This window comes from Dreissena polymorpha, chromosome 16 (assembly GCF_020536995.1).
Source record: "Dreissena polymorpha isolate Duluth1 chromosome 16, UMN_Dpol_1.0, whole genome shotgun sequence".
Taxonomy (NCBI): Eukaryota; Metazoa; Mollusca; class Bivalvia; order Myida; family Dreissenidae; genus Dreissena; species Dreissena polymorpha.
The window spans coordinates 21,878,125-21,893,476 of NC_068370.1; the positions used below are offsets into that span (position 1 = coordinate 21,878,125).

The 15,352-nt window shown below is 35.7% G+C and overlaps 2 protein-coding genes across 3 annotated transcripts in view; both read left to right on the forward strand.

Moving 5' to 3' along the window:
- Window positions 1-5,267, forward strand: part of LOC127863006 (arrestin domain-containing protein 3-like) — a 29,923-nt gene extending 24,656 nt beyond the window's left edge. The window contains exons 7-8 of the mRNA XM_052402344.1: window positions 465-576; window positions 1,227-5,267. Of these exons, the coding sequence (XP_052258304.1) occupies window positions 465-576; window positions 1,227-1,612 (498 nt within the window). The 3' untranslated portion in view covers window positions 1,613-5,267. The remainder of the gene's footprint in view (window positions 1-464; window positions 577-1,226) is intronic.
- A 1,979-nt stretch (window positions 5,268-7,246) lies between these two features.
- On the forward strand, window positions 7,247-15,271 carry LOC127862214 (uncharacterized). 2 transcript variants are annotated; one of them, XM_052401225.1, is made up of 7 exons: window positions 7,247-8,857; window positions 9,022-9,206; window positions 9,736-9,872; window positions 12,248-12,522; window positions 12,830-12,982; window positions 13,703-13,870; window positions 14,149-14,314. In XM_052401225.1, the coding sequence occupies exons 1-7, from the start codon at window positions 7,990-7,992 to the stop codon at window positions 14,178-14,180; spliced, it is 1,818 nt and encodes a 605-aa protein (XP_052257185.1). In that variant the 5' UTR covers window positions 7,247-7,989; the 3' UTR covers window positions 14,181-14,314. The 2 variants fall into 2 exon arrangements, with proteins under 2 accessions (XP_052257185.1, XP_052257184.1); XM_052401224.1 differs by having other exon boundaries at window positions 7,249-8,857; window positions 14,133-15,271.
- Window positions 15,272-15,352: the final 81 nt, after the last annotated feature.

A 15,352-nucleotide genomic window follows, 5' to 3' on the forward strand; every position in this document is an offset into this window, starting at 1 on the left:
CACCACCACCACCACCACCACCACCACCACCACCACCACCACCACCACCACCACCATCAACACCACCACCACCACCATCATCACCACCAATACCACCAATACCACCAATACCACCACCACCACCACCACCACCACCACCACCACCACCACCACCACCACCACCACCACCACCACCACCACCGTTCACAGTGACAAAAAACGTATTCACACAATGGCTGCTACTACAAATTATAGCCCATATAGGGGGGCATGCATGTTTTACAAACAGCCCTTGTTGTTATACCATCGCTTGGTAGTGTTATTCAAGCATTCTATGAACAATAAATATAGTTCCGAGAACATCTAGAATCTACAAAAAAAACATTATCAGAAGCTTTTTTAATCGCAGAGTTTTACAACAAAAGTAAGAATAAGTAATACATGAGAGTCCAATCGACTCATATTTGGCTTTTGTACGCTACTAGCTACTGGTGCTCGGTGAAAGCTCGGGCGAATTGATGCACGTGCAGTTCCCTATCACCATTGGCACAGTTCCCTTTCGTATCCCGAATGGCCCTCCACCGGAACTCATGCACGGTAAGTCGTTCAATACCCGATTCAGGCAAGGAAGGTATTAATAGTATATGAGATCGGTACATGTGAAAGTATTTCAGAAAATGACAATTAAATACACGCAAGCATAAAAACATGTACATGACGCAAGATTTTTTTATTACGCATATTAATTTCTTTGGTTTATTTAATCAGGAATTTTTCAACTTCAAATCTCAATCTTAAATAAAAAGAAAATATGTTTGTCGTAAGTGTGTTTATCCATAATAAATAATAATCCACAACTCAAAAATAGGGTAGGTGGATATGTCAAACTTATTTTCGTTGACATTTTAAGTAATGTATTCCAGTTGTTTTTGATTGTTTAAGGATATTCCGTCACAGAAATCTTCCATATCTAAGTGCAACAGTATTTCTTGATCGAATGAAGCATTTGATTTGAAAACTCATCTCTGAATACAAAAACAATGTTCAGGGCTTGCACGAGCAATTAGAGTCCGTCGTTTTAGTGAAAATAAACAATATTGTTCACCTAATGCCATCACTGGAAAGGGCTACAATTTCCATTTAATTCTCCTAAACGCTTATGAAACTGGTACTTAATTCACTTTCCAGTAGAGATATACTGAGTCATCGCAAAAAAAAATAAATAAAAATAACTTGTTTTTTTTTAGAGGTCTGCGTCGATTATGTGGAAGGCGGCAAGTACATCAGCTCGGAGTTCCAAGTTGGTCAGGTGTACGTCGGCGACGAGGAGCCGGAAGCGGAAGCGGAAACAGTCCTCTACCGCCCGGTCTACTTGTGCGTACCCCACGAGCGCAAAACAGTAACGAACACCAAAAAATCCAAAAGCACGAACTCGACGAGTGAGGCGGACAAAGAAGTGTCTGTGAGCGAGGAAGTTAGTGTAGTGCAGCCTAAGCGGAGGTCGATACCAAAAATGATGTCGTTTAAACAATGTAGCGTTGATAAACCGGATAAATTAAAACCGGAAGTTGTAACCGTGGAACCCGTGAGCACGCAAGAGCCATGGGAAGTGGTCGCTCTTAAAGCAGACTGAAAACTATCAGAAGTCGGTGTTAGATTCGATGCTGAACTTTGCACAGAAAGCCTTTTCCACGATCAGAAAAACATTTTCGGCATCATTCGGCACACTATCCGGAAATTTGATCTACATGTATACCCTTTTTTATTCAAAGCACATTTCTACGTCGTATTTAATACACTAGTGACGTCTGTACTTTTTTAAAATATCGATTTAATTTCGTTTCTAGTGTTAATGCACTCTTTTCTTATATAATACATGTTCAATCATAACTACATGTATTACGACTTGTTTAATCTTGTCAACTGTCGTCATCCTTTCAGGATGGCATCCAGATATCTGAATCTCTAGAATACGGCTTTCCAATCGTTCTGTCGATGTAAAAAAAACGCCTTCCGTACGTTTGCCTGCGTTATATGTATAAATATACACAAGGAAAGTGACCTATTTAACAGTGTAGTCTAATGTTTTTGAGTAAAAATAATTTTTCTATGTGTTTTATGTGTACGGTACTGATGCAGTGCCTTATACCGCCAGTGCTCTTTATCCACCACCCCATCCACATCAGCATTTGAAAAACGGCGCTTATATGCGTGTTAGTCTTCATCAATACAAACAATTTCATTAACGAACTTGTCTTGTTTCCGTACTGATCCAGCGAATATTGCAATATTATAACTTCTTATGTCTGTATAACCACCTAAACATAAATACATGACACATGTGGGGAAAGCCATTTACCATATGTGCATTCCCATTATTGAGTTCCCACATTATGTAATTGATAAAATAACCGTTTATATTGTAACTGAATGTTTTAATAAGTACACTTAAATAAGGAAAGTGCACATTAAAGTGGCCTTTTCACGTTTGGGTAAATTGACAAAATTGAAAAAAGTTGTTTCATATTCGCAAATTGTCTTTGTAGTTATGATATGTGTAAGGAAAGAGTAATACTGAACATTTACCATGCTCTAAAATAGCAATTATATGCATTTTTTGACGATTTAAAAACCCGAAAATTATAAAGCGTTGCAACGCGAAACGAATTAATCATTTGGAAAGTTCTGTTGTTGTCGTTATATTTTGTGAAACTACGATGAATGCTTAAATATATATAAAGTATAAAATACATCGATCGATGTATGCGGAAGGATGGCCGAGTGGTCTAAGTCGTAGACTTTTTACTCCAGGACTCAAGGGGTCATTGGTTCGAGCCCTGCTGTGAGTTACCTGTTTTTTCTTTTTTTTTATTCTTGATTTTTGACTGGAGCTTTTTATATCCAATGTTTACATTTATCAAAATAAAGCATTTAATGACAAACTTCAAAACATGCCAAAATATGTGAAAAGGCCCCTTTAAAGAGGCCTTTTCACGTTTTGGTTAATTGACAAAAAAAGTTGTTTCAGATCCGCACATTTTCGTTTTAGTTATGATATTTGTGAGGAAACAGTAATAATGAACATTTACCATGCTCTAAAATATCCATTATATGCATCTTTTGACGATTTAAAAACCTGAAAAATATAAAGCGTTGAAACGCAAAACGATTGAATAATTTGGAAATTTTGTAGTTGTCGTTTTATTTTGTGTGATACGAGGATTGCTTATATAAAGTATAAAATACATCCTTCATGGTATGATTACGGTTGGCTGAGTGGTCTAAGTGGTAGACTTTTACTCCAGGACTCGAGGGGTCAGTGGTTCGGGCCCAGTTGAGGGTTACTTATTTTATATATTTTTAATTGTATTCTTTTTTTACTGGAGCCTTTTAGATCCAATGTTTACATTTATCTATATAAAGCATTAAATTACAAACTTCAATACATGCCAAAATCTGTGAAAAGGCCCATTGAAACACGTAAGTGCATGTTTTATTTTAAAAATTAATGATTATCATGTCATTAAAAAGCACTTTATTTCGTTTCAACCCGAAGGGCGTGAGCTTCACAAGAACTATCATACATTAAGATATATTACTGTAATAAAGTATTAACCTTTACTACTGTTCATTTTTGAAAATTGAATGAAAACAATGGCTAACAACACATTGATTAAACTTATCCCGGGTCCCGATTTACGATTTTAAACAATCATGTATAACAAGATGCAAATAACTCCGTATAGACAAGTGTCGTTGTATTACGTTTTCAACTCAATATAAGTTGCTTTTGAGATGATATGAGTCGTGTTCTGGAAAAACTGGGCTTAATGCATGTGCGAAAAGTGTCGTCCCAGATTAGCCTGTGCAGTCCGCACACGCTAATCAGGGATGACACTTTCCGCCTAAATTGGATTTTTGCTTAAAAGAGACTTCATTTAAACGAAAAATGTCATAAAAACGGAAAGTGTCGTCTCTGATTAGCCTGTGCAGTCCGCACAGGCTAATTAGGGACGACACTTTCCGCCTAAATTGGTTTTTTGCTTAGAAGAGACTTCATTTAAACGAAAAATGTCATAAAAGCGGAAAGTGTCGTCCTTGATTAGCCTGTGCGGATTACACAGGCTTATCTGGGAAGACACTTTACCCTCATGCATTATGCCAAGTTTTCTCAGAACACAACTCATATCATTTGAACGATAATTTTTCCAAGCAATTGGAACTTATTTTAGAGGGGTGGCGGATTAAGGTACTTTCAAGTGAATATAATGTCTATACAATGTACAACTATAATGTCGATTTTTTTTCGTATCCCAAAAGGTCAAAATGTTCTCAAAATATGCCAACAAGTGTATAGTGAACCTAACATGATATATGTGCATGTATGTGCCAATCCATTCACTACTTTTAAAAAGCATTTTATAAATACATTCAAAATGTTGCGGATTTAGGCACTGCAGAAATATATCATGTGTTGTGCCTCATGACTGGAATGTTTTAATATATAAACTAACTAATAAATTAATATACAAGACTTTAATACATCGTATGTGCACCAGACAGAGTTATATTATGTTCAAACAAATTACTAGAGTTGAGCGAATGATTAATTAAAACGCTAGTATTTGTTCAAACTGTATAACAGTATCAGAAATTACGGAGTATGTGTGTGCTTTTCCCTCCCATCTTGAAAGTCGTCGGAGTAGGGTCAACGTGTATTGCACCACATTCCCGTATTTACGACAAAATGCATGAACGTTACATTAAAGATCGCGAGTATCAAATCGCTGTTAAATAACATTAGAGTTGTCATCATTACAATATTAATTACAATCGTGCCCGCTGCAGAATATGTGTGTCGGCATAGAGCGTCCATAGCCTTCTACAACGCTCCTTAGCAAAATGTTAGGTCAAATTCTTCAAAGAAAATCATTAAATTGTGGTCCGATCTATTTAAGTGCATCATGTCTTCTGTCGGTGTACATGTGAAAAGTTCGACGATGTTACTTAATGTTCCAATATTTAAAGCATTAATTTTCACAATGAACATCGTATTCGAATATTCACCTTAAATGACATTGTTCATTTTAGGAGCTTTAGAAATTTGCGAATGTGTATGAGGCAGGAATCTTCAAACATTAAATGTCACAAGTGCTTTTGTTGTTGAAACACAATGTGCTTTTGTGTGTGTATGGTATGTGTTTTTATTAAACGGCACCTTTTCGGCATGATTTGTATAAGATATGACATGTGTTATTGGAGTAATAAAAATAAATAAGGCACGAATATTGTGTCTCCTTACTTTAATTATGTTTAAGTCCCACACACAGAGCATGTGAGGATGTTTGGTGGTCATATTCCTCTGGGTACTCAGGATCAACACTTCGGCTCACAAGGACACGCCGAAATTAAATATATTTCAGTAAGAACTAAACACATGTTGCTGGTGATTACAGCTATAGTTTAGGATTCGTTCCAACTTTCCTGAGTCGAGTTAGTTAATTAAGCATCGATGCAAAAAAAGACCTGGTCCTTACATCATGTAGCCTCAAGCGTAGAAAAACTTGATAAACTTCAAAATACACGCATAGACACGTCTTCTTACATTTAAGACAGTTGTGCAACTTTTCTATCAACGAGAAATAAACAACCCCTCGTTGGAAGAACAAAAAAATGTCGTCCCTTGAAACCAGAAAGCACTGTTAACAATTTTACAACGACGACTGATAGCCCAGTCTAACTTTCTAAGAAATATATACATTCTTAGCGTACCTAACGATTGCATTTCTGTTGTATCGATGCAGCCCTACAATCATTTATTTCGATATCCGTAAAGTCTGCACGTGACAGCTTTATCAGGCAATATGTCCTGTTTGATAACCTGGCATGCCCACCAGCAAAATCCTGCCACATTTGGAAACAACTTAATAAGTGGTAAGGCGATGCTATTTAATATGTAAAGGCCTTTCAACCATGAGACATTGGTAAATGGTATAAATAGATTAACAGCCTATAAACACCAAAAAAATCAACGAATATTTCGTTCAATATTTCGAAATATAAAGTCAACACATAATAAATAATGCTCCTTATAGCAATAGCCAACATTTCAACGCTAGATCATGTGGTGTGGTAACATAGATTTAACAAGATACATAATGCTCTTTTTTGTTTTTTGTGGGATAATCTATTAAAAAAAATGTTCATTTACCATGTTAGTGTTCGTGTGTCGTATGAATAGATATCGTTGCAGGAAATTAAAATGGAATATATTGTGCCACAACAAAATAAAAACGAGCACTTTTTATCTCGTAAAATCTATGTTACGATACCACATCTAGCGCGGAAATTGTGGCTATTGCTATAAGGAACACTAATTTTATATGGGATAACTTTATTTTACGAAATATTTTGCGAAATATTCGTTGATTTTGAGTATGTATGTAACATAAACGATTATATAAAATATACTGCAAGTGATATCCTCCATCTTTATAAAATTACCCTAAGCGTAATTTCTACGTGATTCAGGATTTATATTATGCTCATATCCAATGGTAAAAACAAAGAGCACCAATCTAATTTAAAGTCGACATACTTTAATCAGAGACGTAGATAACATGTTATCTACGTGTCTGTTTTTATAGAGCGCAAACTATCAAATTTAGTTTGATAATTATTTTATTAAATTAAAATAATTTAATTACAAAATATTTGAATTAGATTAAACATATCGACCCACAATACATAACACATTTGAAACAAAGGAACTTGAAAAAGAAGATTGGTCCTTATATATTCTTTTTCAATATATATAAGGACCAACATGTTGTTAAAATGCCTTTTATTCGAAACATAATTTGCAATAATGTTTAGGTAACACCCAATCTCCACGCAGAGTTGTCGTTCCTTGCTCTCACATACAACTCTGCGAAAGGCTCAGCCCTCCATTTTGTCTATTAAATAGATAAAACCGAACAAACGCATTCAACGTATGTTTGATTGGATATTTAAGATCGCATGCATTAAATTAAGAAATATGACTTTTAAATGTACGATAAATCGTGCAAAAACTTGCGAGTTTTAATGCAACTCTTTGGAACTAATTTATTGCCCATTTACGCAGATGGAATCATTCCACGCACTTCACAAATGTAAACAATTGAACATATTTTTTTTGAGTGACGTTAGGAATTGCTTCGATGTGTGTATGTATGTTGGTTTCTTAACATAAAAAAACCATATCCATTTTATAATAATGAATTAAGACTGATATAAGATATCATGGTATGAGATGGTTTTCTTTAATGCAGTGAATGCAATGTAACCGTCGTGCAAGAGATTGTTTAGTATTCTGTAACCTCAATGATGAACGCTTGGAATGATCATGACATAAATGAGACGCTTTCATAACAATAGTCCGTTCTGAGCCCAACACAGAGGTGAATGTAATGTAACCGTTGTGCAAGAGATTGGGTAACACCAAGCTGAAAACAATCGAAATGAATCGTGATACTTCCGCTATTTCCGCAAGGGATGCAATGAATAAATATGGAATTAATCGTCCGCTGATCCAGAGTGACTCGGACTGGCTCTGAATAAGTAGCGTGTAACCAGGTGCGAATGTAATAACATAATTGTAATACGCACTTGTAAATACGCATAAAAGGACTAAATTTCTACATTTGATGGATGTACTGCTTCATCTTCAATTAATTAATAAATAGCTTTAAATTCATGCTTTTATTATAGTTTGTGTCAGCCAAGATAATGAAGCTGTATCTATTGACGTTGACAAATAACAAAGTGGATACTTATCGGACACTGATTGTTTCGGATGCATATTTTATTGCCACAATTTTTATAGCTACAATTTGTTCAAAGACAGAGGTTAAAGAAAAAAAATATTTCAATAGCCATACATTATTTTCGAACTATTTTCAAATACGTTGTTAACTTACTAAATGGTATTTAGATCGCAACTTAGAGGATAATAAATAAGTCAAATAAATGAGACTTGTGAAATTAGTGCATCGTAAGTCATCGCACGATGTTGTCGCAGATAAAGCAGTATTTACAGTGAAAGGGCAAACTAACCAATGTGGATCAACACTGAAAACAGCTATTAAATGGCCTTGTGTTAAACATATTGAGACACGAAATTCTTGTTTGATTGGAAATCAAATAAATTTAATTAGTGTCGTGTGTGGACCAATTAAAGGTTTGCAAGTAATGGGGGACAGTAAAGACAAAAGCAACACAGATTATACAAAGGTGGAGACAGACACAAATACATTTCAAAGTGTCTTTAGTAGTGAAAGTGGTAGGTTGAACATAATGGATACACAAACACTGCAGACTCATAAAGGTCAGAAAATAAAATCAAAAGAAGGAATGGATGATAAAAAAGAGTCTGCCAGTATACCAAATAATGATGTTATTATGAAATTAGTGGTCAATGTTCCACCTAAAAAGAAAACTAACGTTTTGCCAAAGGCATTATTGCAAGGTGTCACAGAACTTGTTCGACATCAAAACTGGGATTCGGATCAAGCATCCAGTTTATTGTATGATGACTCTTCCATACTCTGTGCATATTCATTCGACAAGCACAGTGGTGGCATTAAAGAAACCTTAAATCATAACATTTCTTTCAGTGATTCGATGAATAGAGCAATAGGCAAACCTTTGCCATCGGCAGAAAATTTAGCAATAAAAGAAGTAGTCTCCACTATTGTAAAATGCAAAGAAGACACAGTAGATGCTGAGAAGGAATCAATTTATGAAATGAAAAGCCTGATGAAAATTGAAGTAGATAAAGGTGTCCAAAAGAAAGCAAACGAAGAATATGAGTATGATTTGTCAATAATGTTTTCAGGTAAACAATGACATTGTTCTAGTGTTGTTTTTTGCTTTTAAATACAAAGTAAATCGATTTTTTTTATATAATTTTATTATTAATTAATACTAAATTATTGAAACTGATTTTGTATATTTTTTTTATTTGAGTACGTATTAAGATTTCTAATTGTTTTTACCTAGGAAAACTAGAAAAGCGGCGACTGAAACATTTAAGACAAGCACTAAAACAGGCAAATAAAAAAATGAAAAGAGACAAGCCTAGCAAACAAGCTGATGATGGCTATTATGCGTCTGAAGAACAAGATGAGAAGCAGAAGCAAACACGACCTAATTATTTTGTGGCTATCCCGATAACCAATTATTCAGTAAATGATTTGTGTTATGTTTCAATTTGACACAAGTAATTTGATACTAGTTAATATTACAAAAGATAACAATATATCGACTTTGATAATTTCGGTTGTGTAGTTTTTACATTTTCTTGGTTAATGAGGCGTACGCATTTCGTGATCGACCCTTTTGTTCGTCCGCCCATCCCTCAGTACAAAATTAACCCTAAAAGAAACGTTTTGTATAGCATCAATAATGCTAATAAAAAATCGTCAGAATTATTGGTCAACACATGACCATTTGCTTAACACTTTTAAAGAGCTTTGATACATAAATTCCTTCACATTGACACAATTGTATACTAAGACTTATTCACATGGTCTAGGAATCAATACTGGCAAGGCTTACATTGGTGACATCACCGATTGTTGAACGAAACATGCTGTGTTTGATTGCATTTTATGTGGTATGCTGTATATCCACTATTTAACGTATAAAAAGGTCTCGGTGCTAGGGCAGGTACTATAATTAACGTTGGAAACATAACGTATTTTTTATATGAAGGTACGTACAGCATTGAAGGAAATCCAAGAGCACATGGTTAAAGAAGAGCCGAAGTTACAACAGGCAATAGTCCGCGTGTCAACACTGCATCTGACCGTCATGGTATTAGGTCTTCATACTGTCGATGAAATAAGCAGGTATTGGGCGAGAAACTCTTAATGGCCTGTTGTTTTAAATTGTGGTACTAAAAAGAAATCCAAAGAAGATGTAGGAAGCACCTTTTACGGTGAGTTTGAGTAACTTACTTGGGTTATTAATCCCAGCTTATAACTACATGTACTATTACGGATGAGTTAATTAATATTGTGAGATATTTCACATGTTAAAGTCGGATACACGTTAAAAATATGACCATATATACGGCATTTTAATGCATGACGATGATCTGTATGTTTTACTATCTGATGCTTTGTTGGTAACGCTGTTTAATCTAAGGCGAGTAACAGTTGATGCCTGTTTTAGTTTCATTTCATCGTGCCTTAAACAGTTACAGATTTTTTGCTATAGTTTGCATCTATTTATATAGAGAATACTAGGTTAGCGTTGAATACAGAGAAGTTTATGTTGCGAGGCTTAGAACGCCGGGAGCGCGAGCCTTGGCGAAATAGTCTTAAAAATTCACACACAAACTGTAAAACTAGTAAAAATATCACCATATGCCTCGATGCAATTTTACGCAGCATGCGAATTGTAACACATTACGACCGCGAAAAGATTTTACTTTACTATAATTCATTTTATTTTCGAAAGAAAATGATCAAAATCCAATATGGCGGCGATTGCTCCTGACAAAATGATGTCGATGTCAACATAGATTCTACATGTACACTATCGACGAGTAAACAGACAATTGCAGCAACTGACACTTTATTTGACTTAATATGCAGGGCAATACGTTTTCCGAATTCGGACGACGAATTTAAGGACGCGCAGAACGTGTTTTTTATATAATGTTATGGGTATGCCGTGTGTAATCCAATGCATCAATGGCCCCCATGTTAAAATCATTTCCCCGAGAACAGGGAACGAGAAAAGTACAAACAAAAACCAAAACACGTTCGAACTAGTATCTTACCTTTAATTATCCTTTCAAATCCATCTAATAATCCATTTAACTCAATAATTGGCGATTTTGCATCTATGGTCTTTAATAATTATTTTAGCATAGTTAAATAAAGACCCTTAGGCCATCCTATGATCCTATCACTATTTTAAAATGAATTTATGAACTCGATAAACTTTCTTACTCGTCACACGCTACGTCATGTACTCTACGTACATTACTGCTGTTAAAATGAACCGGAGCAGTTTTATATCAAATAATAGCCGTTGGTAAACTCGGATGCATTTGCAGATTTCTGCATACAAACATAATTATGTTTAAACTTGCACAATGTTATTTGTCTATGATAAATGCCCTTATTGTGTACAAGAAAATAATTTAATATATAAAAACACAAAGAATGGAAAACATTCCATTACACAACAGATAAATCAGTGGATAATACCCGTGTACAAAATGGGACGTTCCGAATTCCAGTGTGGTGCTATTTTTGCCATCTTATACTTTACACAGCTTTATGCTTAACGTGAATTAAATCGGATAGCAAATATTGCAGATTATTTATGAATTGTGCGATATTTGTATGACTTGTTGTACATTCTTAAATGTCTAAAGTATATGCATGGATTATAAACAATGCACATTACACGAAACAAGAAAAATGTGATTAATTGACAATTCAAATACCGTATGTCGATATACAGTACATGTACATGTGAAATAAGTCGCGTTTGTAATAAATCGTCAAATTTTTTGGGGAAATAAGTGTCATTTTATGACGCCATCAATCAGCTGATTCATTATACGGATGGCGAAAAATTATGTCATTTGACTAGATTTAAAGGTTGAAGGTCGTATAATTTTGAAGCTAAAGATTTCTCGACTTTATAAATTATGAAAAATTATTCAGTGGTAAAGTAAAAAGTAGTCCGTGCACGTGACAGGTATATCCCACAGTGTTGAATACAGGCTAGTATATTCCATAAGGTGTTATACCGTCAATGTCGCGTTAAAAATGGGATAAAAGTAGTAACGTCGTAATTAATTTGAAATATATTACCTGTACAAGTTTTGCTAGATTTTGATGTTATATTATTAGTTTTGATACAAACGTAAATGTATTGTGAATAGCGAAGGTGAAGTTTGGAGATCTTTACAACCGAGCAAAGGGCTTTTTCGTTGACCGTTCCAATGCGGTGTCTGTTGTATATGAGTCGTGTTCTGAGAAAACTGGGCATAATGCATTTGCGTAAAGTGTCGTCCCAGATTAGCCTGTGCAGTCCGCACAGGCTAATCTGGGACGACACTTTACGCACATGCATTTTGCCCAATTTTCTCAGAACAAGACACATACTTTTGTGTAGTTTAGTACATTGTTATTTGTCTCACTGTCCTTGCTATGAATAAAGGACCACATGCTGCGTTTCATTTCGTTGCTCTTACTTTCAGGACTAAAGAAGCGTTAGACAAAGTAAGCCATAGGCTCAACGCACACCAAGAAATGTCCGATCTGTCTGTAGACATCGCTGGCATTGGGCACTTTCGCAACGAGGTTGTTTTCGCGAAGATTGCCAGTGAAATCCAGGTGGAGAGGCTGCACACTATTGCAGAGATTGTCGAGGGGTGCATGCTGGAAAAGGAGCTTGTCTCCGCGGACAGCAAGGGTTTCAAACCACACGCAACGATAGCCAAGCTGTCAAAAGTTAAAGGCTCAAAGAAGAACGGTAGATACCAAACATTCATATAACTGTATTATGATTTCTGTGTCCCTTCCCGTTATTTGATTTGTAAATTTGTGAATTTGATCTTTGTAATATTGCAATTATCGAAGAAAAAACAAACAGTAATCATATTTAAGAAACTTCAAATTTACTGTTAAATGCTTTTGCAGTTTGTAACTTGACACATGTGTTCTTAAACATCGATCACTGTCAATGCATTTAATTTTTATAATTCATTCGGAATTATCAAATGTGCATATAGATCACACGTTCATGTCACTATTTTATCAGGCGGTGGATTCAATTGCAGGACAGAAACTTAAGAAAATAAACGAGTCCTTGTATAAGCAGTGGAACGATACATGTTTTGGTACTCAAAATGTGTCAGTGCTGCAGCTGTGCTCCATGAATAAACCAAAGGACGAATCAGGATATTACCACGTGGAGTACAGTGTTCAGATAGGTATTGGCTGACAAAAATGACTTACATCTTAGCTATGCCATTACAGCTGCTTGATATTAATGTATCAATTCAATAGAGTTAAGAAGTAACCAAGGCTCGATTGGTCATTGTCGGCTCGGTTACTACTTCAATATACTCCAGGTACTCTTAAGTATACATAAATGTACCCCGGGTACGGAAAATATACTGAAACGTTCTAACGCTAAATTGGTCGTAGTCGGCTTTTTTTTCAAATTAATGATGTTCATATTTATGTCAATATTCTGTTAACTCTTACTCAAAAAAGCATGTTGAGGCAGGTTTTGTTCAAAGAGAATTTTGTTTCGTATTCCGTAGCGCGTTTTACGACATTTCGGACAGGAATAAACCTCTGGTAAAGTCTAAATTGACCGGGTACGTGTTAGTATATTTTCCGTACCCGGGGTATATTTAAGTATAGTTACCCGGGGTACTTTTTAGCAGTACCCGAACGGACAATGACAAATCGAGCGTAACTAAGCGTACCATGTAACCGTAACTAAGCGTACCATGTAAACGATTCAGTTGTGTAATGACATTTTCAGACCCACGAACCGTTTTTTTACATAGGAAAAAGATATTGTACTTTAGTGTAGAATCTAAATACTTAAGCTTAAAATCTTAAAGCAAAGAGCGGTTGACCAAACAGAGAATGATCTTCATTGACTATGTAGTACCAATATAATCACGTTTCAATTTTAGGTTCGTCAACGTCATGTGACAATTCAGTACCGCAAAAGATCTCCGATTCTGAAGTAGTCCTTTTGGAACAGGAACAACAACATGCAGGCTTTATAAATCATCCTATTGAGAATACAGAACCAACCATCAACATTGGCACATACGGAGTTTCAATCGAAACTGACGAAGGTAGAGTGAACAATATATTTAAGTATACACATATTAATGCCGAAAGGCAGTGAACGATTTTACCGTGTACACTGTGGTCAATAAGCGAGGTATGAAAGTATACTGGCTGCATTTAGTGACCGTGTTCATATAAAACTGAATATGATTCTAAATAAATAACAGTATTGACGTCTGGTATTGGTTCCATAAGAACATAAAGCATACAACAACTACATGGTAGTCCTTATTGTGAATCCTAAAAACTAACTTGTGTGATTTTCAGTTTCACCTGTTTCCAGCTCGACAAAAGCCTGCCAGGAAATTGTTGTAACCGAGGAATCGGGAGCTGATATGAGAACATCGGCTGAAAGTAAGAACCAAAATGGCGATCCGTCATACACCAGGCATGACTCCCATACACATGGCAACGAGCCCAACACTTCTAGAATACAAGGCGGTTTGGTTTCCGAATCAACCAACGAAGGTCGATAGGTTATTAAATAATTGGGAATGACTTGCGGTTTGCATCACCATACTGGGCAGGTGCGGTTTACACCGGGTACTTCGGTTTTACTGCACACTAAAAGACCAAAATCGTAATACGAAATACGTTGACATTGAAGCAATTGTTTATAATTTGACTACAAACGTAAATTAGGCAGCGATCACGTTTTGTCTTCCGGAAATGCAACGGGACCTATTACACTCCTAATTTATACTAGAATACACCGATATACAATGAAAAATAGAAGTTTGTTATTTACGTGTGTGTTTTTGTATGATGTCCTACTGAGGAAACATCATGTTCCGGAGTGTGTCCCAGCGGTTTTACTTAACAAGCTTACATGACTCACGAAATTTGCGAAGAAGTGTTAAGAACAGCTGCAATTTTCAGCTGTTTATTTTTTACTGAACTACATTCGATTTTTATTTGTCATGTGCTGTGGGGTTTGGGGGGATTGGCCGGAGTTCGCGTAGGAAACCCCACCTGTCCGATATGGAGACTACCAACACGCTCGGTTGCACAGGGAGTAGGGATTGAACCCGGCTCGCCGAGGTGAGAAGCGCGTGTTTACCTTACAGCATTAACCGGATAGCCTGTATGGCCTTAAAATCTTTCTCATTTATATGCATACACACCATGAACAGTTAGCAATTTAAGTACGGGAAATTAACCGTGAAGCGATTGGGAGTACATTTACGATGATTCGGCGACGTGCATACGCGGAGGTAAAAAACATACATATTGTTCAGGAACATGAGTACTTATATGTGTAGGTCGCTAACTTTATATTCTAAATACATTAAAGCAAGAAGCCGAACATACAGCATGTGTTGTGTTAAAAATTATATAGACATATTACTTTGATGCACTTTGATCCATTTAATATTTTAATGTTATTAAATGAGTGCATGAGTTTTCGTTCACTTGTTTCATTGTTATTATTGATCACCATATTAATTATCAGTATTACGGTACATTCTTTGAACAGCAAAAACTCA